The sequence below is a fragment of the Zootoca vivipara genome, chromosome 5 (assembly GCF_963506605.1).
Source record: "Zootoca vivipara chromosome 5, rZooViv1.1, whole genome shotgun sequence".
In the NCBI taxonomy this organism is placed as follows: Eukaryota; Metazoa; Chordata; class Lepidosauria; order Squamata; family Lacertidae; genus Zootoca; species Zootoca vivipara.
The window spans coordinates 2,931,538-2,958,075 of NC_083280.1; the positions used below are offsets into that span (position 1 = coordinate 2,931,538).

General features: G+C 51.5%; 1 protein-coding gene across 1 annotated transcript in view; it reads right to left on the reverse strand.

Annotated features, from left to right (window-relative positions):
- The window catches only part of LOC118093641 (probable cation-transporting ATPase 13A5), a 62,575-nt gene that overhangs the window by 17,621 nt on the left and 18,416 nt on the right, over positions 1 to 26,538 (reverse strand). Inside the window, exons 3-17 of the mRNA XM_035133161.2 lie at positions 25,760 to 25,903; positions 24,305 to 24,375; positions 24,131 to 24,211; positions 23,242 to 23,311; positions 22,294 to 22,428; positions 19,708 to 19,780; positions 18,264 to 18,395; positions 16,721 to 16,891; positions 15,292 to 15,449; positions 14,606 to 14,794; positions 12,972 to 13,033; positions 8,884 to 9,034; positions 5,053 to 5,124; positions 1,409 to 1,565; positions 140 to 257 (exon numbers count right to left, since the gene is read on the reverse strand). Of these exons, the coding sequence (XP_034989052.2) occupies positions 140 to 257; positions 1,409 to 1,565; positions 5,053 to 5,124; positions 8,884 to 9,034; positions 12,972 to 13,033; positions 14,606 to 14,794; positions 15,292 to 15,449; positions 16,721 to 16,891; positions 18,264 to 18,395; positions 19,708 to 19,780; positions 22,294 to 22,428; positions 23,242 to 23,311; positions 24,131 to 24,211; positions 24,305 to 24,375; positions 25,760 to 25,903 (1,784 nt within the window). The remainder of the gene's footprint in view (positions 1 to 139; positions 258 to 1,408; positions 1,566 to 5,052; positions 5,125 to 8,883; positions 9,035 to 12,971; positions 13,034 to 14,605; positions 14,795 to 15,291; positions 15,450 to 16,720; positions 16,892 to 18,263; positions 18,396 to 19,707; positions 19,781 to 22,293; positions 22,429 to 23,241; positions 23,312 to 24,130; positions 24,212 to 24,304; positions 24,376 to 25,759; positions 25,904 to 26,538) is intronic.

The following is a 26,538-nucleotide window of genomic DNA, read 5'->3' on the forward strand; positions in this document are numbered from 1 at the left end:
TACATCCTATTTGAAGCAACACTAATCCCCACAGAAGGGAGATGACTGTGCTCCTGATAATGAACGATATAAATTGAGACCATGCCTGGTGGAGACAGGGCAGCCCCAGCCCCTGGGGCCCAACCTCAGCCAGCCTTACCTTTCCAAGTTGTCCAGGTTGACCCCCCTGTTCAGATGGAGCTCCTTGTGAGCCAGCGCAATGACACGGAAGCCTTGAGACGTGAAGCACTTCAGCTCCTGGTGGAAGTTCTTTGGGACTGCCGGCAGGGGAGAGAGAGAGAGAAGAGAGACGCCCGTCAAAGAGCAATGGAGGCGCCTAACCAAGGATGTGCTTGTTTATCATAATAATGATTTAATAATAATAATAATTTATTATTTATACCCCGCCCATCTGGCTGGGTTTCCCCAACCACTCTGGGCAGCTTCCACAAAATATTAAAAATGCAAGAAAACATCAAACCTTAAAAACTTCCCTAAACAGGGCTGCTTTTAGATGTCTTCTAAAAGTCAGAGAGTTGTCTATTTCCTTGGCATCTGATGGGAGGGCGTTCCACAGGGCGGGCGCCACTACCGAGAAGGCCCTCTGCCTGGTTCCCTGTAACCTCTCTTCTTGCAGGGAGGGAAGTGCCAGAAGGCCCTCGGAGCTGGACCTTTAAGACGCCCCCCCCCCCGAAGTCTGACCCAGCCATTTTGAGGAATATTAATTGTGCATTTGTACAAATGGGATTTCTTTTTAAAGAAAAGCTTTAGGGTTTTATCTCACTGCACACTTAGGTGTTGGTGGTGCATGGAGATGCACATGTACAGCATCAAGCTCACCATCCTATATCATAATTAACATTATTATGTATTACATTTGTATACCGCCCTTTCACCTGAAGATCACAGGGTGGGTTTGCGGTATAAATGGGTCCCAGAAAACTTGACAGAGTGGGATGCATCCAGAAGGGTGCATGAGAGCTGCTGTGAACTTGTGACTGGAAGTCTTTGCTGTTCCTTGCAATGTGTGGATGCTGGAGAGAGAGAGCAAGAAGGCCTCCTTCCCTCCCTGCCTCCTACAGGGGCGTGGATGCAGGTGGCGCTGTGGGTTAAACCACAGAGCCTAGGGCTTGCCGATCAGAAGGTCAGCGGTTTGAATCCCCACTACGGGGTGAGCTCCCGTTGCTCTGTCCCAGCTCCTGCCAACCTAGCAGTTTGAAAGCACACCAGTGCAAGGAGATAAATAGGTACCGCTGCGGCGGGAAGGTAAACTGTGTTTCCGTGTGCTCTGGCTTCGGTCACGGAGTCCTGCTGCACCAGAAGCGGTTTAGTCCTGCTGGCCACATGACCCGAAAAGCTGTCTGTGGACAAACATCCAGGGGTCCTTTCCCTTTTTTACCTTACAGGGGCATGGATCTTGGGGCCTTACCGGTGTTGGTTTTGCAAAAGCTGGCCACTGTCTCTGGGGCTCCCTTCATGTAGAGGTCGTAGATGTCCTTCCCAATCTCTTGCGTGATGACAGACATCCTCAGCAGAGAGGAGGAGAAGGGAAACTGGTGCAAGATCGCGATGCCTTCCAAGGGGACCTGGGAATGGCGGGAACAGGAGTCTCTCAGTCAGATGTCTCCCTGCAAGCACCACAACACCCAAGGCGTCTATGTAGGGGCTGGACTAGGAGGCACGATGAGGGCTAGAAACTTGACAAGCAGAATGGTGTGCAGAGGCGGGCACCCGGGATGATCAAGGGTGTGGAAACCAAGTATTAGGAGGAAGGGATGAAGAAGCTGGGTATGTTTTGCCTCAAAAACAGGAGACTGCAAGGTGACATGAGAGTCATCTTCCAGTATCTAAAGGGCTGCCCCACGGAAGAGGGAGCCAGCTTGTTTTCTGCTGGTCCAAATGTCCAAATTGTAGGACCCGAACCAATGGATTCACAATGCAAGGAAGGAGAATCTGATTAAACACCAGAAGAACGTTCTGACTGTAAGCGCCGTTTGACAGTGGAACGGACTCCCTCGGAAGGTAGGGGCTCTCCTTCAGTGGAGGTTTTGAAGCAGAACGTGGGAGGGGGCATCTGCTTGAGTTGAGATTCCTGCATTGCAGGGGGTTGGGCTAGATGACCCCTGAGGACCCTTCCGACTCTACCATCCTACAGCTCTATGATTCTATACTACCTCCAGGATCATAGGGAGCCGGGATGGCCTGCGCTTGAATGCTCCCGTCACTGTGAAGAACGTAGGCTGCCTTGGCTCTCTAGGGACCTGCGTGTGATGAAACAGGAGGGTCGATGGCTGCTGCGCAGGTGGGGGAAATATCCGCCTGCACCTGACTGAACATGTGGGAGGCTGAGTTACCACACCCTGACATGCGGCAGCGGCAAAGAGAGCTGACTTCTCTGCCTCCCCGAGTGGCCGTCCGGCAGAGCTTTTCCGGCCGCTCAACGGGTTTGGGTCATCAGACCCCACCAGAATCTCTGCAAGGCACTTGAGGGACAAAACCGATCAGATTTGCCCCCAGATGCTTAGAAAGTTTGCATGAGTTTTAATCTGTTGTCCTGTGGCTTTAACTTTAAATTACTCCTGTACATTTTTTGGACGGTAACTTCTTTATATTTTTTATTAACCCCTTTGAGGTTTTCCTACACTGTAATTTTTTACTAATGAAACAATAAATAAAGAAATATTACTGCATCCTGAGGATGTAGAGAAGCTGCTTCAAGGAGGGTGGCCGAGCCCCTTGCCCGCCATGCCTTAGGGGATTGGCTGGGTGGGTCCAAGGAGGAAGGAGAAGTATTGCCTGCCTTGAAGAAGCCTTCCCTGGACCCGGAAGTATTAGATCATTCTCACCCGTTGGCTAATATCTCCCTTTGGGGGCGAGTTTCAGATGTGCTTGGAGGAGACTGAATATTTGGATCCAGTTCCGCCTGGCTTCAGGCCCAGCCATGACACTGAGGCTGCCTTGGTCGCCCTGGCTGAGGGCATTTGTCGGGAGAGAGGTGAGTGCATTTTTATTGATCTTGCAGTGGCTTTCAGCCCCATGGACCACCGCATCCTTCTGGAGCATCTCAAGAGGGCTGGGGAGACTGTCCTTCAGCGGTTCTGCTTCTACCTCTAGAGCCCTGTCCAGAAAGTAGTCTGGGGAGGCTGGTCCCATGGGAGTTGTTGTCAGGAGTATGGGCAGGAGTCAGGCTCTGTGGCCTGTAGTGCTTTGCAGGACTGGGGCCTGCCTCAGCTTGTGCTGGAGAAGCAAGGAGTGGCCACTCAGGTGAGGCCACTTGATATCTCACTGCACCTGGTGGCAGGAGCTGGGAGGGATTAAAGCTCAGCATTTCCCTTCAGCTCTTTGCCACAGCAACACTATCCCTGCCTGGTTGCATCTGGCCTCTTGCTCCTTGCTCCTTGGACCCTTGCCTTGCTGACGCCTTGCTCCTCGACCCTTGGACCCTTGCCTTGCCGACGCCTTGCTCCTTGACTCCCAGACCTTTGCCTCTGCCTTGCTCCTTGACCCTGCAACTGCCTGCTGCTGGACCCCCAGCCCTGCACCTGTTCCTGCTTCTACACCACCATCTTGCCTCTGGTCCTGATGTCCTCAGCCAGGGCTTCAACCGCCCGCCGACCGGACCGTGACAGTTGTCCTGTGGTGCCCTGTAAGGATCCATCTTGCCCCCCCTCCCCCCATTCTCGTACCCCACTCTTGAACCTCTTTATGGAGCTGCTGGGAGGTTAGGAGGGAGGTGTTGTCGATATGCAGACGACACCCCTCTCTGTCTCTCTGGTCTATCTGAATTGGGAGAGGGGGCTGAGGTGTTTAGAGGCAGCGATGGGCTGGGTATGGGCCAACAAACTATAAGTGAATCTTGTGTGTCCCGATTTCTCCAGTCCAGGAAGGAGCAGATTAGATTACGGCAATGTGCTCTTACTCGGGGCTGCCCTTGAAGATGCCTCAGAGACATCGACAGACTCGAAATGCAGCGCTCAGATTTGCCTTTCGAACTCACACAAGCCCCGTTTTAAAACAGCTCCATACCGTTGTCCCTTGTTTTACGACCAGGATCCGTTCCGGAGCCCCGGACGCTAGCCGAAATGGACGCAGGGCAAAGTGCTGCATCTGCACACACGCGTGGAGCGGTTTGCGCTTCTGCAAGCAGCAAACCCAGAAGTAACCGATTCTGGTACTTCCGGGTTTGCTGCAGACATTCGCCAGAATGGACGCTAGACAAGGCGGACGTTCACGGAGGTACCTATTACTGTACAGTATTAATTTTCAGGCTCAATTTCAAGCACAGCCACACATCTTCAAAGTTGCAAATGACTTAGGACCCAAGTCCAGGAAGCAGAGGCCACCTCTTCCCTAGAGACCCCCTTGGGTGTGAAGATTGGCAGAGGGGACCCGGCTGCTGGTCCACTCTTCCCCCTGCAATTGTGCACTGAACTTTCCCTGGGCATGCCTGTCTCTAAACTGCCTCCCTCCATGCCTCCCAAGTCAGAATGGCAACAGAAGATGCCTGCTGTGCTCAGCCTGGCTTTTATGTATTTCTTAAGAGCATGGGAAGAGCCAGTGGCCCATCGAGCCCAGAATCTTGTTCTCACAGTGGCCGACCAGATCCCCCAATGGGAAACCAGAAATCAGGATCCGAATACAAGAGCAACTCTCCCCTTCTGCGGTTTCCAGCGACTGGGATTCAGAAGCATCACTGCTTCCAACTGTGGAGGCAGAGCAGAGGCAGGAAGGCTAGCAGCCATCGACAGCCCCCTCTCTTCCTCCATAAATCAGTCTTATCCTCATTCGAGTTGGCGGCCATTGCTGCCTCCTGTGGGAAGGCAGTCCCATAGTTTCACTTTCTTTCATCTGTCCTGAATCTTCCAACAAAAACCTTCCCTTTGTATCCGTCCCAAAGAAGCCCAGGGTAGCCGATGCGCAAAGGAAGCTCAAAGGCTCCTTTGCCCCAGAAGCTCTTTCACTGAGCAGATGCTGTGGTGCTAGCAGCCCTCTGCCTGGCTTGCTCCCCCAGGACGAGAGTGGCAGGATGCTCCGCCAGGGCGGGGGCCGCTCAGGGGAAGGCGCGGCACTTACTTGGGAGGCGTTAGCGTCTGGCTTCACAATGGTGCAGCTGACTTGTGCGCTGCCTTTGGACTCCTCCATTCTCTGTAAGAAGGAAGGAGGGGGAGAAGACACATGGTGACTGGAAAAGTCTCAAGGACTAGATCAGAGGGTGGCAAATATGGTCAAGGGCCTGGAAGCCCCCCCTCCCCCCATTGAGGGAGCTGGCCATCTGCCTTTACATGCTTTAGCTGAGATTCCTGCCTTGCACAGGGTTAGACTAGAGGGCCCTTGGGGGTCCCTTCCAACTCTACAATTCTATGAGTCCATGAGAAGAGGAGACTGAGAGGAGGTCCATGTTTATGGAAGGCAATCTTACTCAGCTACGAGGGATCGCCAAAGAAGAAGAAGAAGAAAGATGAAGGGTCCTGCTGGGTGAGGCCAATGGGGGGCTATCAAGTGCAGTATCCAATTCTCACAGTGGCCAACCAGGTGCCTGGAGGAAATTGGCAAGCAGGATTCGAACATGAGATCTATGTTCACCCCTCTCGTGGCTTCCAGAAGCATTGCTGCCTCTCGACCCCCTCCCCAAATCCTGCTAGCCTTTGTGGGGAACGGATGAAGGCAGATGTCCTCTGGAGATACAACTGCCCACAATCTTGTGCGGCAAATCTTCCAGCGTTGCTCCGCTGTGTGCTCCCTACAGGGGCTTTTGCCATGCAGCAGTGGAAGGACGGACACACCAATGGCGTGAAACGCAAAAGCAGGTTCAGCTGGTATTGGAGCTTGAAAGATTGTGTTGCAAACGAACAGGAAAAACCATGTCCTGGAGCGAAGCCAGAGGGCCCGATTTTTGCTCTGCCCATTAGGAGAGGGATGGACAAAGGTGACTGGCATGAGCCAAGGGGAGAGGACCTCTTGGGCAACGTTCCCACGCTCCTCCCTGCTGGAGGTGGCATGAGGACAAGGCCTTCAGCCACATGAACGTTCCACGGAGCGGGTCCCCGGTGCCAACGGCGTGACCGCAAAGGTCAAGAGCTGGGAAGGGCAGCCTCAAAAATCAAGGCGGAGGGTGACACACTGTTTATGCCAAATTTCCTCCGACAATGGAACAGCCGCTGTGTCCCTGCGCATTCAGGCAACGGCAGAGGAGCTTTGGCACACCACAGGCTCCTTTCTGAGGAAGCCCCTGGCTTTGCACTGCAAACCACAACTGCTCTGCTCAGTGGAGTGCGTTTGCAAACCACTTTTGTTGCCAGGGCCTCCCTCCATCGCTCAGTAACAAAGTCCAAGGGTCCTGGCAGGCCCCCGGTGAGGGTGGCATTGATTTCGGTGAGGCATGCAAGCAGGAAGTGGACCAGGAGGAGCAGCAAAACACAGGGCGACTTGTGCATTCCCCACACTTTGCTAGGCTAGCAAACCGGAGACCCTGGAAGAAACCTCGGATGAACAAGGGCTGCAGATTCTTAGATGTTTCCAGTCCCTGCAGTCAACAGGGGCGTACCCAGGATCAAAATTAGGGGGGGCAAGAGGCGGGGGCAAGCGATGGGAGGGGAGGGGCCACAGTGGGAATGTGGGCGGGGCTACGTTGCCTGCACCGCCCAGCTCTTCCGAGGAGGCGGCCCCAGGCTCCCGCTCCCGGCGCGAAGCTCCAGAGGTGCGCGGGGAACGCGAGCCTGTGGCTGTCTCCTCCACTTACACTCCCCGCTCCTGCTTAGCGCTCCTCCGCTTACGCTCCCCGCGCGCCTCTGGAGCTTCGCGCTGGGAGCGGAAGCCTGGGGCTGCCGCGCCTGCGCCCCTCAGCCTTTTGTTTCTGGGGGGGCAATTGCCCCCTCCTGCCCCCCTGCCTACGCCCATGGCAGTCAACCCTTCCTCCTGGAAGCAATGTGGAAAAAGCACCTGGCATCCTACAGTATATAAGAACATGAATCAGAGCCTGCAGCTGGATCAGGCCAAAGGGGGCCCATCCAGTCCAGCATCTGGTTCTCACAGGGGCCAGCCAGATGCCTGTGCGGAACCCGCAAGCTATGCCGGATTTAGGAAGAAGCAAAACAAGCTCTAGCAAAAAAAATTAAAGGGGAAAAAACCTGGATGTACATTCCCCAAATATAAGATAAAAAAACAAATAAAATAAAACCAACATCCAGCAACAGTGTTTTGTGTTGTGTAGGCTCCTAGGATGTAAGCCATGGCCCCCACCTGCTCGCCTGCTCCCTCAAATATCCCTGGTTTGCTCCTTTCTATATATAGAGTGCCTACATTCTGCATGGACTGGTGGCATGGCCACATCTGCAAATGGCTCGAGATACCTATTAGGTCCATAAATTACCATATAGCATATATTCAACACAAAAAAACAGCGACAATCTGTGGTTGACAAAGGACAGCTGGACATATAAAGGGCACCATTCCCTTCAGGAGCTGAGGGCCTCATCAAACCTCAATCCGGCCCTGCCTGCAAGCAGGAGTTGAGGGCAAAAGGAGCTCTCTCCTGCTGTGGTTTCCAGCAACTAAGATTCAGAAACACTGCAGGCTTAAACTGTGTAGCCTGCGCAGAGGCATTCTGGTTAGTAGCCAAGGGCGTACCCACCACGGGGCAAGTTAGGGCAGCTGCCCTACTCTAGAAGCCAGCTGCCCCCCCCAAGCTAAAAAGAAAGAAGAAATCTCAATGCAAAAAGCGGGGCGCGCGGCCCCAGCCAGAAAGAAACAGACCAGCCCTCCCCCCTTTCCCCTTTCCATAACCCATCGCACTTTCTCCTCTCCCACTCCCACTATCGAGCTGCAAAAGCGGTGGGGTGTAAACGTAAGAGACAGAGGGATCCTCGCTTGTTCTCCCCACCACACCCCGACCACCCCCACCAAGAAGTCACTTCTTTGTAGTTTTCTCCCCTGCAGCAGGAGAAACAGACACTCCCCCAATTCGAAATAAAGTCAGTCAGCAGCAGCAAACGCACACACACACACACACACACACACACTGCAGGCTCCTTCAACCCTTCCAAGATCCTCCCTCCCCCCCACTTTCTCCCCGGATCGAGGCACTCACACTCACTTTTCTGGCTGGGTGCCTTGATGTCTATGCAGAGCAGCTGCAGGGGCAGCTCAGCCAGGGACAGTGGCTGCGGAGCCAGCCCAGGAGGCACAGTGGGGAGCCGGGTGGGAAGCAGAGGAGGAGGAGGCTGAGCCGTCTGCACTCGGGGCAGAAACAGCGCACCCGGGGGATGGGGCGAGCTGCCCAGAGGGGCGACCAGTGCCGTGGGCAGGGGGGCAGGAGGGGGCAATTGCCCCCCCTAGAAGCAAAAGGCTAAGGGGCGCAGCGTGGCAGCCCCAGGCTCTGGCTCCCAGCGCAAAGCTCCAGAGGCGCGAGGGGAGCGTAAGCGGAGGAGGCAGCCACAGTCTTGTGTTCCCCGCGCACCTCTGGAGCTTCGCGCCGGGAACGGGAGCTTGGGGCCGCCTCCTCGGAAGACCTGGGAGGCGCGGAGGAGGCAGCCCCACAGGCTTGCGTTCCCCGCGCGCCTCTGGAACAAGAATCTGGGGCTGCCTCCTCAGAAGAGCTGGGAGGACGCAGGCCACGTAGCCCCGCCCACATTCCCACTGTGGCCCCTCCACTCCCGCCCCTTGCCCCCGCCCCTTGCCCCCCCCAATTTTGATCCTGGGTACGCCCCTGTTAGTAGCCATCGATAGCCCTCTGCTCCAGGTTGGAAGCCGCCCAGAGTGGCTGGGGCAGCCCAGTCAGATGGGTGGCATTTATTATTATTATTATTATTATTATTATTATTATTATTATTATTATGCCCTGCCTGTGCCTCCCCGCCTTCCAAGCTCTTTCCTCCTCGGCAGCCCTGAGCGCGAATGTTGACTCACCCAGTTGGTGCCCTCAAACATCTTGATGTCCAGCGGATCTCCTTGGATCTTCCCGTCCAAGACCAGCAGGGAATGGCAGGTGGCCATGGCTCTGCAGATGGGCCCCCACGGCAGCGGGCAGTCGCTGGAGAAGATGTGCACAGCCTGGAAGCTGGGAGGGAAAGCAGAGAATGAGCCACAGGGTCCCTCTGGCCAGAGGAAGAAAGAGTCATGGGTGCCGATGAGCCGCTCTGGCCACAAACTGGCCACCGTGCCGAGGGCTCCTTCGAAACTCTCTCCCAGACAAACCAGGTACTCTCTATCACATGGGGTGGCTATGTAAGAAAATTCAGGTGTTTGGGGAGAGCATCCATTCAGAATTACAAAAAAAAAATGTTAAAGATCTCTTTTAACAGAAAACCAGAAGCTTATCTGGTGGGAATTACAGATTTGGATATCCCGTAAGAAACGAAGGGCATCTTTTTATATGCTACAGTTGCAGCAAGAGTTCTTATTGCTGCAAAATGGAAGAGTGATGAAATCCCCTCTATTCGTGAATGGATTCAAAAAATTGACAGAATATGCAGATAGTTTATCAGGGGAAAAAAATAAAGATTAAACCAAAACAGGAATTTGTCTCAAAATGGGAGGTCTTAAAGTATATTTGAAAAAGAATTACAGTAGTTTAAATTCTGTCGCAGCATTCAAGTAATTTCAGTAGTAGCTCTAAGAAAGACATCAGATTTAAGATAAATTAAGGATTAGTCAAATTCGGATAAAAGTGTGTATTGGCAACAAGCAATATATAACTGAAGTAAGGAACAGATGGGAGGTCGGGTCTATAGTTCAAAGAGCAATTTTTGCTTTATTGTTTTGTAAATAATATTGTGTTCATTTTCATTTGTATTTCTGCTTTTCTTCTTCTTTTCTTTCTTCTCGGTGTATCAAAAGAAAACAAAAAGAAAACCTCTCTCCCAAAACACGGCAGGTGTTGCTTGGGATCCAGGCTCCAACTGGGCAAGAGGGAGTCTCAAAGGGTTGTCTGGAGCAGCAATACTGCCAAGGGTGGAAGCAGAAGCCCGTCTTCGGGTCTAAGGCAAAGGCCCACAGCAGAGTTGACTGTACAGTTGCAAGCAGCTCCTTGAAAGCCTATTTCATTTGCCTTGTCTGCAAGACGTCCTCCCGCCCCTTGTAAATGCAGATTGCCCAGTCTGGGATAATCCAATGCAGGGGTCAGCAACCTTTTTCAGCCGTGGGCTGGTCCACCGCCCCTCAGACCATGTGGGGGGCTGGACTATATTTGGTGGGGGCGGGGAAAATGAACGAATTCCTATGCCCCACAAATAACCCAGAGGTGCATTTTAAATCAAAGCACACATTCTACTCATGTAAAAACACGCTAATTCCCAGACTGTCCACGGGCCGGATTGAGAAGGCGATCGGGGCAGATCCGACCCCCGGGCCTTAGGTTGCCTACCTCTGATCCAATACAATGGTACCTCGGGTTAAGAACTTAATTTGTTCTGGAGGTCCGTTTTTAACCTGAAACTGTTCTTAACCTGAGGTACCAGGTACCAGTGAGAGATTTTACTTTCTTGGGCTCCTTGATCACTGCAGATGGTGACAGCAGTCACGAAATTAAAAGACGCCTGCTTCTTGGGAGAAAAGCAATGACAAACCTAGACAGCATCTTAAAAAGCAGAGACATCACCTTGCCGACAAAGGTCCGTATAGTTAAAGCTATGGTTTTCCCAGTAGTGATGTATGGAAGTGAGAGCTGGACCATAAAGAAGGCTGATCGCCGAAGAATTGATGCTTTTGAATTATGGTGCTGGAGGAGACTCTTGAGAGTCCCATGGACTGCAAGAAGATCAAACCTATCCATTCTTAAGGAAATCAGCCCTGAATGCTCCCTGGAAGGACAGATCATGAAGCTCAGGCTCCAATACTTTGGCCACCCCATGAGAAGAGAAGACTCCCTGGAAAAGACCCTGATGTTGGGAAAGATTGAGGGCACTAGGAGAAGGGGACGACAGAAGACAAGATGGTTGGACAGTGTTCTCGAAGCTACGAACATGAGTTTGACCAAATTGCGGGAGGCAGTGCAAGACAGGAGTGCCTGGCGTGCTATGGTCCATGGGGTCACGAAGAGTCGGACACGACTAAACGACTAAACAACAACAACCACTTTAGCTAATGGGGCCTCCCGCTGCTGCCGTGCCGCCGCCGCACAATTTCTGTTCCCATCCTGAAGAAGAGGAAGAAGAGGAAGGAGGAGGAGGAGGAGGAGGAGGAGGAGGAGGAGGAGGAGGAGGAGGAGGAGGAGGAGGAGGAGGAGGAGGAGAAGAAGAGGAGGAGGAGGAGGAGGAGTTGGAGTTTGGATTTGATATCCCACTTTATCACTACCCGAAGGAGTCTCAAAGCGGCTAACATTCTCCTTTCCCTTCCACCCCCACAACAAACACTCTGTTCGGTGAGTGAGGCTGAGAGACTTCTTTGAAGTGTGACTAGCCCAAGGTCACCCAGCAGCTGCATGTGGAGGAGCGGGGAATCAAACCTGGTTCCCCAGATTATGAGTCTACTGCTCTTAACCACTACACCACACTGGCTCTCAGCAAAGTTCTTAACCAAACTATTTCTGGGTTAGCAGAGTATGTAACCTGAAGCGTCTGTAACCCGAGGTACCATTGTACATTTGTTAATTTATTCGTTTCATAAAATTTGTACACCCTTTTCTTGTAAAAACAAAAACAAAAACACAAGAACAGCAAACCCTCAAAATGGTTTATGAAAAAATAAGACTGGAGGTCAGAGGTGAGGAAAGGGGAGCAGTAAAAATGAAGTCTAGTCCACCCACAGGTCAAGGAAGGGTGCAAAATGTTTGCTTTCTCCAATGGAGAGATTTGGAGCTACATTTCCCTGAATCAGAGGCTCAGAAATGCTGATGTGCTTTGAAGCTGTTGTTTCAGCATTTTAACGTTTTGCATGTTTTGAAGTATTGTAATTTTCTCCCCTTGTTTTCATGGAAGGGTCCCCAAGGGTCATCAAGTCCAACCCAAGAGCCCTTCTGCCTCCTGCAGTCGGTCCGCAGAAGGGTCCCTGCCTCCAGCTGGGCTACCCGACCAGAAACAGTTCCCTCTCTTTCTTTCTTGCTGGTCTCCCAGGAAGGAGGCAGCCCTGCATTCTGCTGGCTTCCAGGGAATGATCCCCACCCGCTCCTCCGAGTTAGGAGGAAGTAAGTCAGGAGGAAGGCTCTTTGAGGGCCTAAATCCGCCTTTCAGCCGTCTTTACTTGACAAACAATCGGCCCTTGTTGGAAACTGTCAACATAACCCCCTTAATCCTTTTCGTTCCAGCGGCCAAACGCACAGTGCAGGCGGTTCCCGGCACAGGGTACTGAGCCAAGGGGGGGGGGAGGAGGAGGAGGAGGAGGAGGAGGAGGAGGAGGAGGAGGAGGAGAAGAAGAAGAAGAAGAAGAAGAAGAAGAAGAAGAAGAAGAAGAAGAAGAAGAAGAAGAAGAAGAAGAAGAAGAAGAAGAAGAAGAAGAAGAAGAAGAAGAAGAAGAAGAAGAAGAAGGGAGGATCCATAAAGAAAGCAACTGTACTCAAAGACATATTCTTGTGCTGCTGTACTAGATGGGCCGTTGGCACCTTAATCTTCTGTACTTAAGAAGTGAAAGACTTCTGAAAGGAATCTGCTGCTGTCCCCAAAGCAGTCGCTGCCAAGAGGACTAAATCTGCAACTGTTCGCTGCTGCTGGAGTCTGCAAAAGAGCAGAGCTGGCTTGCTAGATTTCCCCGAAGCCTCTCTTTGGCAGCAGGAAGCCCCACAGCAGCAAACCCCCCCCCCACCCTCCCCTCCCTGTAGGGTTAGAGCCAAGCAGAGGCGGCACCTTCTGCCTGAGGCTTTGCAATACAGCAGGCCCCCTGGGCTGGTTAGTGCTTCTTCATTCATCTCTCCGTATGAAGGTTTACTTAAGAGGAATTTTCTGGCACCCCTGGGGAGTTGGACAAGATGGTCCCTGGGATACAACAACCACAGCTTCCCTATGCAACTCTACCATTCCAGGATTCCCAAAGCCCGGGTCCGCTTTGCGGCCAAGGCGGCTTACCTCCTCTTTTCGCAGGGGACGGCGCCCCAGAGATCCAGGCCATCCTCTGTCAGCGTGCCAGTCTAGGTTGGGGAAAACAGACAGACAGAGGGCATCCCTAGTCAGAAGGCGGCAGCCCCCTGGGTGAAGGTGAGGGATGCACCCACAAAGCGGGGAGGGGGGGCAGAGAGAGACGGGCCTGGAGGAAACATGGGGCACAGAGCTTCCTTCTCCCTTGCCCAGTGGAAGCCCAGCACCTGGGTGCCGCTGAGCCTTGACAAAACACCTCCTGAGGACTAGAAACGTCCCAGGAATGAAAGCGCTGGAGGCATGAAGCATCCTTGGCAGACCCAGGGCGCCTCTGGGGGTTCCAGGCAAGTGTTATTCTTGTGTTGCAAATGGGGAGGGGAGAGAGGCTTGCCGGGGGCTGCATTTGAAAGGGGCTGCCCAGCTCCCACTTCAGCTCAACACCCGCCCCCCACATCCCGGCTCTTCAGGGCTGAGCAGGGAGTCTCTCCCAGCCCTCAGGGTGGGGGGGGGATTGAACCTGGCATCTTTGCATTGCAAGGCAGAGCCTCTGCCACTAAGTCATGGTCCCTCCTGGGGCCTGAGGTGGAAATTCTGTAAAACCCATGACAGTGACGGCAGAGTCACGTACCCAAGACCCCAAAACTGCTAATGCCTGAAGGTTAAGAGCAAGAAGCAACTCCCGATAAGGAACAAGAAGGGCTCTTCGTGTACATTTTTTTTTTAAAAAAAAGAAGGTTGAGAAAGTGTTTCCAAGGACTGGTTGGATGAGAGATGGTGGCATGGCAGCAGACAGCTGGGGAGAAGATGAAACAGCCAAAGGGATGTATATTTTTCCTATAAAGTTTGCAGGGTCGGATTTAGCTTTGATGAGGCCCTCAGCTCCTGAAGGTAATGGGGCCCTTTCTATGTCCAGCTGTCCTTTGTCAACCGCAGATTGTCACTGCTTTTTGTGTTGAATATATGCTAGTTGGTAATTTAAGGACCTCATAGGTATCTAAAGCCATTTGCACATGTTGCCGTGCAACCAGTTCATGCAGAATGTCGGCACCCTATATATAGAAAGGAGCAAAGCAGGGATATTTGAGGGAGGAGGCCAGCAGGCGGGGCCCATGGCTTACATCCTAGGAGCCTACACAACACAAAACACTGTTGCTGGATGTAGGTTTTATTGTATTTGTTTTCTATCTTATATTTTGGAAATGTACATCCAGGTTGTTTTTCCCTTTAAATTTTTTTGGGGCCCCCAAGAGAGTGGGGCCCTAAGCTAGAACTTGTCTAGCTTCTACGTAAATCCGGCCCTGGTCCTAGGGCAAAGTGTACACTCTGGGCTCTACCCTGTAATGCATTAGCGAAAGCAGTGGCTAAAACCCAAATTACTGCATTGCCAGAACCAAAGGATTCAAGCTGCAAGGAAAGAGATTTCAAGTTGCCATTATGGAGGTGGTGGTCTCTCCTTCCTTGGGGGCTTCCAAGCAGACTTGGGGTGTCCCTCCATCAGAGATTCTTGTCAGGGGTTGAGGTACCGTAGATGGCCCTTGGGGTCCCTTCCAACTCTCCCCGTTCTATGATAAAGTCTGGCCGATTTGGAATTTGAAACCCCCAAGGGAATTCCCCAGAGACGGCACCTTGTCGAAGCAGACCAGGTTGATCTGGCCGCAGATGTTGATCCTCTGAGGGCTGATGCAGAAGATCTTCTTCTTCTTCAGCCTCCTCTGGGCGTAGACGATGCCGGTGGTCAAGGCAGCCGGAATGGCTGGAGGGACCGCGGTTGTCAGGAGGAGGAGGGCCATGGTCACCGTGGCTGACGCGGATTGCTGGGGGGGGGGGTGAGGAAAGGGCACAAACACACACAGGACAGATGTGGTCAGCGGGTCACCTTAAGCGCAAGAGGGCAGGGAGGGAGGGGGCTTGGTATAATGTAGCGAAGAACTGCCCTCCCTCCCGCCTGAAAAGCCTCACAGCCTCTTCTGCTGATGGAAGACCACGCACCTCTCCCTCAAGGGGCTCAATCCAAGCCCCCCCCCCCCGCACAACAGCCCCATTTATTTGTTTGTTTGTATGTTTGTATGTTTGTATGTTTCTTTGTTTGTTTGTTTATAGCATCCATTTATTTATTGCATCCACACCCCACCTTTTCCTCCGGGGTACTCAAGGAGGCTCTCCTCCTCCTCCCCCCCTTTCAACCCCACAGCCCTGTGAGGTAGGTTGGGTGGAGAGAAGGTCACAATCAGTGAGCATCACGGCCCAATGGGGATTTGTTTCCTAGCCCAGCACTCTAACCACTACCCCGTGCTGTCTCTCCGAGACTCACCTTGCGGCTCACGTACACTCCGATGGTGTAGATCAGCCCCAGGATGCCGATGAGAGCCAGGCTCACAATGAAGCGGAAGGCCTCTCGGTAGAGGCGGAAGTTCAGGGGCTTTGGGTAAAGGATGGACCTCACCAGGTCTCCCTTGGCGGTGTTGAAACCTGCAGCAAAACGTGGCATGGGTGACACTCGAACGCAGAACACAGACTCAGCCCAAGGAGTTTTCCCCACGCCTTTGGCTTCCCAGAGAACTTGGCACCCAAGCTAAGAGCCCCACATTCCATCCTAATTGAGCTCAAATTTAGGCTGCGATCCTCTGTGCGCTTACTAGGGAGATAAGCTCCACGGAGCCCAAATGCAGCTGTCTGTCTGTCAGGGGGTTGGACCAGAAGACCCTCGGGATCCCTTCCAACTCTGCAGTTCAGTGATTCTAATAAACATGCACAGGACTGGATTTCTTATGGCTCTGGAGTGTGTAAGATTGCATGTGCCTGCGGTCCCAGAAACAGCCTCATCTAAAACTAGCTCTAACCACAATGACTTGTAAGGAACCCAGAGGGCAGGCACACTTTCCCAGCAATAGAATCATAGAGTGGGGAGGGATCCCAAGGGTTCTCTAGTCCAGCCCCCTGCAATGCAGGAATCTCGGTTAAAGAATCCCTGAGAGATGGCCGCCCAACCTCTGCTTAGAAACCCTCCAAGGAAGGAGAGTCCACCACATCCAGAGGGAGTCTGTTCCACTGTATTTACACCTCCCTGTAAATACAGTCTGGCAAGTATCTGTTAGGCTGAGCAGGGCCGGCCCTACGGCCAGGCTGGGTGGTGCAGGGCACCACGGCGCCGGCCCGCCAGGAGGGAGCCACTGCGCTGTGCCTGCCCACCCGCCTACCGCGCTGGGAAACGGGGCGGGAGGGCACCGGAGGGATCCGGCGCACCACGGCGCCAGGGGCACTTAAGACAGCCCTGAGGCTGAGCACACTCTCGATATGTGTAAGAGATTCAGGAACTAAGGATTTACCATCTCCAAGGAATGGCCAGGCTACCCAGAAAAAGCAATCAGATAAGGCCTTATCAGGTATCCTGATCAAGCAACATACTCAAATTTCTGCTAGGGACCACCTCTTTCTGTGATGTATGAATGATGTTTTTGTGGGTGGTCTTGAGCTACAGGGTGGGCAATTTTAAAAGTCTATATAAGGGCTTGCACAGCAATGTTCTGGGTTCCTCCCCCCTCCTGCGTGTCTGTGAGGGGGGGTGAGGACCCTGCTGCAACAGCTTTAATAAAGATCAGGCTTACTAGCTGCTTTGCTTCTCAATATTCTCTGGTTGGCCTCTTATTTTATCCTACCGATAGAGAACCTAAATAAGGACTCCTGGATACCCCATAAGGGAAAGGGAGCAGTTTTTTTCACACAACAGCTGCTTGACTCACCTGTCTGCAGCACGACGGCCCTGACGGGGCCTTTTCCTGCTCGCTTGGTCTGGATGACCTCTGTGCCGCAGAAGAGGACATGTCGCCGGTAGTCTTCCACGCTGTGAACTTTCCAGGGCTTGGTGTTGTCCGTTTGGGGCAAGGGGGTCTTCGTCACGGGAACACTTTCACCTGCAAAGGTAGCCCAAATCCCACCCGCTCAGAGGACATCACCACAGAATCATGGCATCGTGGAGTTGGAAGGGACCCCCCAAGAGTAAGCCCCTGCAAGGCAGGAATCTCAGCTACAGCATCCAAGACAGATGGCCACCCAACCTCGGCTTAAAAACCTCCAAGGAAGGAGAGTCCACCACCTCCGGAGGGAGACTGTTCTGCCGTCAAACAGGATCTTGAAGAACCAGAATAAAGGTAAAGGGACCCCTGACCATGAGGTCCAGTTGTGGATGACTCTGGGGTTGTGGCGCTCATCTCGCATTATTTGCCGAGGGAGCCGGTGTACAGCTTCCGGGTCATGTGGCCAGCATGACTAAGCCGCTTCTGGCAAACCAGAGCAGTGCACGGAAACGCTGTTTACCTTCCTGCTGTAGCGGTACCTATTTATCTACTTGCACTTTGAGGTGCTTTCGAACTGCTAAGTTGGCAGGAGCTGGGACCGAGCAATGGGAGCTCACCCCGTCGTGGGGATTCACACCGCCGACCTTCTGATCGGCAAGCCCTAGGCTCTGTGGTTTAACCCACAGCGCCACCCGCATCCCACCCAGAATACGGTACGTTCTTCCTAATGTCTATGCAAAACTGCCTTTCTTGCAGCTTGAATCAATGTGCATGGATTATTACTAATTATGGCAATTACTTTGCACAGAACCATCAACGCGCACAAGCGCTTTAAGGGAGGCCCTGCCCCAAGGAGCTTGCAAACTGCAATGAAATACAAGGGGAGGGAAACAACGGTGGGGCCATGCAAGGGAAGAGCGTTGTCTTCATTGCAATGGCACAGGCTGAGGTGGCACCGCATGAATGTTGTGCTCCCCTCGGCCGAAAAGGCTGTACATAAGAAGGTAAGAAGAGCCTGCTGGATCAGGCCAGAGGCCCATCCTCTTCAGCATCGTGTTCTCACAGGAGTCATCCACATTTTCATTTTTCATTTTTTTTAATCATTTATTTTGTTTCTATACCACCCTATACCCAAAGGTCTCAAATGCCCCAATGGGAAAGGGGCAAGCAGGATCGGAGCACAATCACCCTCATTCCTCCAGCAACTGAGGCAGAGCAGAACCATCCTGGCTAGGAGCCACTGACAGCCCTCTCCTCCGCCATGAATTTGTCCCCATCCTCTTGTAAAGCCATTCCATTTGGTGGCCAAATCGCTGCCTCCTTCTGGAGAGAGTTCCACAGTTTAATTTACCTGCCACCTTTTAAATTTACCCTTCAGGGGCCGCCTCCCTCAAAATCCCTTCATCTGCATGAGAAAGAAACCAGAGCGGGGGCAGAAGGAGGCCATGAGAGAAGGGGAAAGGGGGGAGGCCAGGACATTTCTATGTACCTGTGAGCATCCCCTCGTTGACCACGCAGCTTCCTTCTATAAGGATGGCATCGCAGGGCAGAGAAAACTTCTGGCTTTCCAAGAGAAGGACATCTCCTGGGACCAGCTGGCAGGATTCCACCTTGCAGCTCCCTGCAGAAAAAGGGCCTCTCTGTTAAAGCACAGGTTTCCCAGGAAAAGTGCCAGGACAAACAGCAACAGCAACCGCTCAGACGCAGTGAGCTGTTCCTAAAAGTCTGGATAGAACCTTATGCTTGTCCCTATTGGTATTCATTTCAGGGGGAAAGGCAAGGTGTTGTTGTTGTTGTTGTTGTTGTTGTTGTTGTTGTTGTTATTATTATTATTATTATTATTATTATTATTATTATTAGCTGGTTTGGGCCCAGTTTTCCAATCTGTTTTTGGATTTAATGGAAACGGGGGGGGGGGTGGCCCCAGGGCCAGATTTAAGTTTGAAGAGGCCCTGATTTCCTGAAGATAATGGGGCCCTTTCTGTGTCCAGCTGTCCTTTGTCCACAACAAATTGTCACTGCTTTTTATGTTGAATATATGCTATATGGTATCTAAAGCCATTTGCACATAACAAATAGGAGCCTACACAACACCTCGGTCTACAAACGGAAGCCAAACGGCAGAAGGGCACCGGCAGCGGGAGGCCTCATTCGGGAAAGCACGCCTTGGTTTAAGAACAGTTTCGGTTTAAGAATGGGCTTCCGGAACGGATGAAGTTCGTAAACTGAGGTACCACTGTATTTGTTTTTTTATCTTATATTTGGGAAATGTACAGTACATCCAGTTTTTCCCCCTTTAAATTTTTCGGGGGGCCCTAAGCTAGGCGGCTTCCAACAGAAAAATAAAACACAGTAATCTATTAAACATTAAAAGCCCCTGAACAGGGCTGCCTTCAGATGTCTTCTAAAAGTCTGGTAGTTGTTTTCCTTTTGGACATCTGTTGGGAGGGCGTTCCACAGGGTAGGCGCCACCACCGAGAAGTCCCTCTGCCTGGTTCCCTGCAACTTGGCTTCTCACAATGAGGGAACCGCCAGAAGGCCCTCGGTGCTGGACCTCAGTGTCTGGGCAGAATGATGGAGGTGGAGACACTCCTTCAGGTATACTGGACCGAGGCCATTTAGGGCTTTAAAGGTCAGCACCAACACTTTGAATTGTGCTCGGAAACGTACTGGGAGCCAATGTAGATCTTTCAAGACCGGTGTTATGTGGTCTTGGCGACCGCTCCCAATCACCAGTCTAGCTTGTTTAGCTTATACGTAAATCTGGCGCTAAGTGGCCCAGAAGAGTTTGGGAACCCCTCCTTTCAAGGTCCCCTGGAGCACCTTGCCTTGAGGCTGCCCAGTGTGGGGAGATGGGGAAGCAGGATAGTGCCGGGGGAGGGGAAGGGGAGGCTGTGGGGCAGCTGTCTCAGGACCGCAACACACACACACACCTTTGTTCTTGGTCCAGGCCATGACTTCCACCTTGTTGTGCTCCTTCACCAGGTTGTGCAACTTGATCGATTGCTGCGGAAAGAGGAGACTTAGGCGCTGAGCGTGTCTGAGCAGGGACGGCTGGTCTGGGGGGAGGGGGGCCCTTCCAGCCAGCTCCTCTTTGGTGGGTAAAATTCAATCGCATGCAAAAGGAGAGCCTGTTGGATCAGGCTAAAGGGGTCCCATCTAGTCCTGCATCCTGTTCTCACAGGGGCCAACCAGGTGACTGTGGGAAACCCTGTGGCAGGGAGTTCCAGTTTAACTATCTGCTGTGTGAAGCAGGATTTTCTGGCACAATATGGCTAAGGGGGTCTGCAGGGGGTCAGCAGGACACGCAAGCTGCTTAAAGGTAAAGCAAATAAAGGCAACTGAGCATCCCATTCCCTCATCCCTCCCCCAAACAGAATTGCAGAATTGTAGAGTGGGAAGGGACCCCTAGGGGTCTTCTAGTCCACCCCCTGCAATGCAGGAACCGCAGCTTAAAAAAAAAAAAGATCAGTGTTAAAGAGCAGCAGTTAAAAGCCAGACAGAAAAGCTGGTCAAATAAACCAAAGGCTGAGTGGAAGAGATGCCTCTAAGGCAGGGGTGCCCAAACCTTTTTCAAAGTTTGATGAAGTGAACATGTGTGATGGCCAACCAAAGTTGCTGAGCTTTTTTCAGAATTTAACCCCAAAGTTGTTCAGCTTTTTAAAGGATTTAACCCAGACATATACTGCCGTGGGCACCGGATTAAATCGCAGCGTGGATCGCCAGCGCACACGTTCTTTCCCTCTCCTTCCCTCTCCCTCCCAAGGCAGTGACGGCGCCCCCTCCCTCCCTCCTCCTGGCTTCTCCCCGCCCTGCCTAGAGGAGGAAGGGGGCTGGGCTTTGGCCAGTGCCAGTGCCAGTGCCAGGGTTTTTTGCGCCCTAGGCGAGATCACCTTCTGCCCCCCCCCAATTAATTAAAAAAATAAAAATAAAAAATAGAAAAAATTAAGAAGTAGAAAAAATAAAAATAAAAATAAAATAAAAAACAGCTGAGAGGCGCGCGGCGAGGCGGCCCCAGGGGAGCGCGAGCCTGGGGCCGCCTCCACTGCGCCTGTCAGCTGTTGAGCGGCTTCAGGCCACTCTCCGGAGGCACACGCGTGCCTCGGGATAGCAGCCTGAAGCCACTCAACAGTGACAGGCGCAGTGGAGGCGGCCCCAGGCAGCGGCAGGCAGGCTGGCCAGCCCCCCCTCCATTTTGGCGCCCTAGGCAGCTGCCTAGTTCGCCTAAATGGACGCGCCGGCCCTGGCTTGTTGGTGCCAGCAACAGCAGCACTCAACCGGCTGCCATTTTAAGCAGCCCCTCTCCGGAGCCCTTTTGCGCACTGCTCATTGTCCCTGCCGCTCGCAAGACGCAGGTAAGCAGCCACCGGGGCTCGTGGTTCTCTTGCATCCTTCCCCCCCCCAAAAAAAATATAGTCCGGCCCCCCACAAGGTCTGAGGGACAGTGGACCGGCCCCCTGCTGACCCCTGCTCTAACCTAAGGTTACCAGATGTCCCTGTTTCCCAGGGACAGTCCCCAGATTTACAAATCAGCCGCCTGACAAAATCCATCCATTCCGACTGAAGTTGAAAAGTGTCCCCAGATACATTGAAAGCCAAGAAGGGGGCAAGCACTTGTCGCTCAACCCCGTTGATCTCAGACAGGAGAAACTCTCCAGGACGGCAAAGTTTCACATGGGCGAGGGAACAGCCCTGCAGGACGAGGCATGGGAATAATGCAGAAAGTGCCACCGGGCATGTGCAGAGCACATTTCCCTACCCGCTTAAGAGATGCCGCCTAACCCGCTCTCTGCAGCTTGGATTAGACACGGGGGTCAGCAAACTTTTTCAGCAGGGGGCCGGTCCACTGTCCCTCAGACCTTGTGGGGGGCCGGACTATATTTTGAAAAGAAAAATGAACGAATTCCTATGCCCCACAAATAACCCAGAGATGCATTTTAAATAAAAGGACACATTCTACTCATGTAAAAACACACTGATTCCCAGACCGTCCGCGAGCCGGATTGAGAAGGCGATTGGGCCGGATCCGGCCCCCTGGCCTTAGTTTGCCTACCCATGGATTAGAGGGTGGTGCCCTGCAGCGTGAGAGAGGGCGAGGTCTTCCGGGAGGCTTAAAGCACTCCCATCCCCAAACATTGTTTGCTTAGAATTAAAGCTCTACTATACAAATCTGACAGATTAAAGGCAGCAGTGACCTCTTGTCCTGAGTTCCAAGCTTTCAAGTTCTGTGTCCGAGTCCCCCCCCCCATACTTTTTTTTTTTAACCCCAGAGCTTTCCCTGCGAAAACTCACTCTTTAAAACTGAAGTGCAACAAATGGCCATTAGGGTTTTCCACAGACTGCTGTTTGTTCCAATTTGGCTTTAAAGAGCAGGTTTCTGCTGGGAAATCTCTGGAGCAAAAACCAACAAACACAAAAAGAGAGCACTCGGGCATGGAGCTTTAACCGTGCCCGGAAAGAGCGGAGGAAAGCTACGTTTGGAGAAACCCTGACCAGGGCAAAAGGAGCGGCAGACTCACCTGTCGGAGGTCGTACACCGTGAGGGCGATGGAGATGACGGACAGGATGATGATGGCACTGGAGTACTCGATGTATCCCTGGATCAGCCAGAGGGTCAGCGTGAAGGTTTGGAAGATGTAAAAAGGGTTCAGGATCTGCAGAGAGAGCACAGGACAGAGAACATCAGTCTGCCTGCCTGCCTATCTCTGATTGATGAGCAACCCAGGGATCCATGCTGGGCCTCTTGTCAACTAGAGAGGCAGTGTGGTGCAGGGGTTAGAGTGCTGGACTGGGACCAGGGAGAGACCAGGGTTCGAATCCTTGCTAAACAGCCTTGGCCTAGTAGACCTGAAGGAGCGTCTCCACTCCCATCTTTCAGTCCGGACACTGAGGTCCAGCTCCGAGGGCCTTCTGACGGTTCCCTTGCTGCAAGATGTGAGGTTACAGGGAACCAGGCAGAGGGCCTTCTCGGTAGTGGCACCCGCCCTGTGGAACACCCTCCCATCAGATATCAAGGAAATAAACAACCACCCGACTTTTAGAAGGCAACCCTGTTCAGGGAAGTTTTTAATGTGTGACATTTTCATGTATTTTTAATCTTTTGTTGGAAGCCGCCCAGAGTGGCTGGGGAAACGCAGCCAGATGGGTGGGGTAGAAATAATAAATGATGATGATGATGATGCTCCTCCTCACTGGGCGTGACCTTGGGGACCAGTCACTGCTTTCTCTAAGCCTAGCCTACCTCACGGGGTTGTTGTGGGGGCACATGAGCACCACCTTGAGCTCCTCAGAGTAAAAGGTGCAACAAATAAATAGGTCTCTCCAGGGTAAAACTAGCAGCCTTAGCACAACCTCCCCACCCATCCACCCTGCCATGGCGATGGCTGCTGCCTCTTTCCCTGCGATCTTCGGAGGAAGCGTGGTATAGATATTGAACAAAGAACCACAATAAAAAGGGACCCCGTTACCTCTTTAAAGAGCAATTTCCAGATGGGGCGGACTTCAATTTCAATGGCGTTGGGTCCGCAAACCAACCTCCTGAGAAAGAGAGGAGAGATGGAGGAGACCCCGTTAAGACCTGACTCGGAACAGGAATTATTTGTGTATGCAACAACAGCGGCAAGAATTATATTAGCACAAGCTCGGAGGACAGAAGAAATACCAGCGCAAGAAGAATGGCAAGGGAAACTTATGGAAGATGCAGAACTGGCAAATTTAACAGATAAATTACATGAAGAGGATAACAAAGACTTTAAAATACCTGTATATTCCTGCGTATAAGACTACTTTTTAACTCATGAAAATCTTCTCAAAAGTCAGGGGTCGTCTTATACGCCGGGTTGTATTTCTTATATGGTGAGTATATACCAAACTCTATATTTTAACTGGAAAAGTTGGGGGTCGTCTTATACGCCCAGTCGTCTTATACGCCGGAATATACGGTACCATTTACAACATGCTGTAAAACACTGACAATTCAGAAAGCAAGTGTAAAGGTCAAGAAACGACAATTCGGAAATTAATTAAATGTAAGAAGTAACTTGAAGAAAATTTGGTATGAAAATTATCAGAATGTAAGAGCATTCAGCTAAAAGAGGAAAAATGAGAGAAAATTTAAGCAGAAGTAGCAAATTGTTAAAGAACCAGAAGGGGAAGTTGAGCGAAGTCACCGGGGGGGGGGGTAGTTTTGTTTTGTTCTGTTTTCTTTTATATGATAAATGTGTTGAATATTAAATTGTAAAATGTAATAAAAACTTATTACAAAAAGAAAGAAGGGATTAAACTGATTCCTGCTTTGCAGCAGGTCGGACTAGATGAGGAGCGGCTGCCCAGCTCTGACTGCCCTGTGGAGCACACCTGAGCGCCTTCTCTTTGCTCGTCAGCCCGTCTCCAAACTTGTGATGGATTTCGTAGCAAGTGTTGGAGTCCTCCAGCGACCTAAGAAGGAGGCAAGGCAGAAAGGTGACACGGCATTTCAGCCAGGGCCCGTCCCATCCCTCAAAGTCACCTGCCATCAAGTTAAAATCTCACCCAATTCTCAGGAACTGCTTTTCCGTGAGGTCCCAGACGTAACGGATTTTTTGTACATGGATGTATCTCACCTGTTAGAACAATGCATGGTTACGGTTACGGTTATTTATTTAGAAGCATCTGTAAAAATGAATGGATTGGGGGGAAATGGGAACAATGTTTAAATTAACTTATTATGAAATAATACCTACAGGTATAAATGCCTATAAATTAATGTGTAAAAATACATATAAATCCTCAGATTTCTTGGGAAATGGGTATTTTTAATAAAGTTTCGGAATGATAAGTTTCATGATAACGTTCCGCCATATGCTGTCTTTATGAATATTTCTTTGGTTTACTTTATTGAATCTAAATTTTAAAAAATAAAAAGCTGTAGCTTCAATGCTAGGGATGAGTTCCCCCATTCCCCATGGAGCCAGGCCAGGGAGGTGTTTTTTTTTGGGGGGGTGTTCCTGAACCTCCCGTGCGGTTCCCAAACACCTCCCACAATGCTCAATGGCTCTGAATGTGCCCCCTTTGAAGCATCCCAGCCCATAAGCAGAGTAGGGTCATCTCTGCTGTGCCCCAGTTAACTATGCCATGTCAGGAGGGGGCGAGAATGGTGCCCTTGCCCCACTGCACAATCTTGTCACCTTTGTCAGAGTCCGGTGTGCCCTGACAGTGACCTTGGCATGACAAGGGCTCGGAGACCTAGAAGTCAGGAAATTTGCCCCAGGGAAGTATTTTCAGAATATCCTTTTGGGGTCCAGAGGACCAGTTGGCATCACTCCTCTCTAACCTCTGCCAGACGCAGAATGCAATTTTACACATCACTTGGGAAGACAGGCAAACGAATGCCAGTGTACTGGAAGAAGCAAAGATCACCCGTGTCGAAGCAATGATTCTTCAACATCAACTTTGTTGGACTGGTCATGTTGTGTGGTTGCCCGATTATCATCTTCCAAAGCAACTACTCTATTCCAAACTTTAAAATGGAAAGCGTAATGCTAGTGGTCAACAAAAGAGGTTTAAAGATCTCAAGGCAAAGCTTTAAAAATGTGGTATAAACACCATCAATTGGGAAACACTGGCCTGCGAGCGCTCCAATTGGAGAGCAGCCTTTACCAAAGGTGTCGTGGGCTTTGAAGACACTCGAACTCAGGACACAAGGGAGAAACGTGCTAAGAGGAAGGCACGCTTGGCAAATCCACACCGTGATCAACTCCCGCCCGGAAACCTATGTCCCCACTGTGGAAGGATGTGTGGATCCAGAATTGGCCTCCACGGTCACTTACGGACTCACTGTTTAAACCGTGTTTATGGAAGACACTCTTACTCGGCTACGAGAAATCGCCAAAGAAGAAGACAATTTCCTCCGATCTAAAAAGGAAGGGGCAGGGAAGGCAGGGATAGAAAGACGTCTCTTTTCGGTGCCCACCACTCATTTGCCGGCTTGTGCCGAGGAAAGCTCACCGTCATTCCAGGCTTCATGATGGCCCTGCTGAGGATGGAATTCTGGTCTGCGCCGAAAAGGAGGTGGTCCAGCTTTTCACTGTCCAAGACACTCTGCAGATCAAGGTGGATCACCTTCTTCCTGGTATATTTCTGAAACTCATCCTAGGCGAGGGAAAACACAGCATGACTCCTCTTGGAATTCACAATCCAGTTTAAGCAGGACAAATAACACAGCTATTGATACAAGCCTTAGCGCTTTTCCACACTCAACTTCTGCCCTGCTCTTTCCAGGCTGAAGTCCGCACTTTAGCGTTCTGTGTCCAAGCATGGAGAGTTTTTTGTTTTTTTGCCCTGGAATTTCCCCCCCAAAAAACCCACTTCAACGCTGAATCGGACCAAATGTCCATTAAGGTTTTCCGCAGATTAATGTTTGCTCTGATTGAGCTTTAAAGAGTGGGTTTCCATGGGGAAACCTCTGGAGTAGAAAAAAGGTGCTTGGTCACAGAGATTTAAATCGCAGACTGTACCTGGATTTAACAAGGAAGGGTCCACTTCCTGGTTGCGGAGCTCAATGAATTTCAGATGTAATGATGATGGCCTAAAAAACTACACCATGGATTCTTTGATTCCTGCATGGCAGGTGGTTGGACTAGATTACCCCCGGGAGTTTCTTTCCTACTCTAAAATTCGGCTGCGAGGGATCGCCAGAGAAAGAAAGAAAACCTCCCTAAGTTTATCCCATCCTCTTTTAAAGCCCTCCGAATTGGTGGTTGTCACTGCCTCCTGCAGGAGTGAGT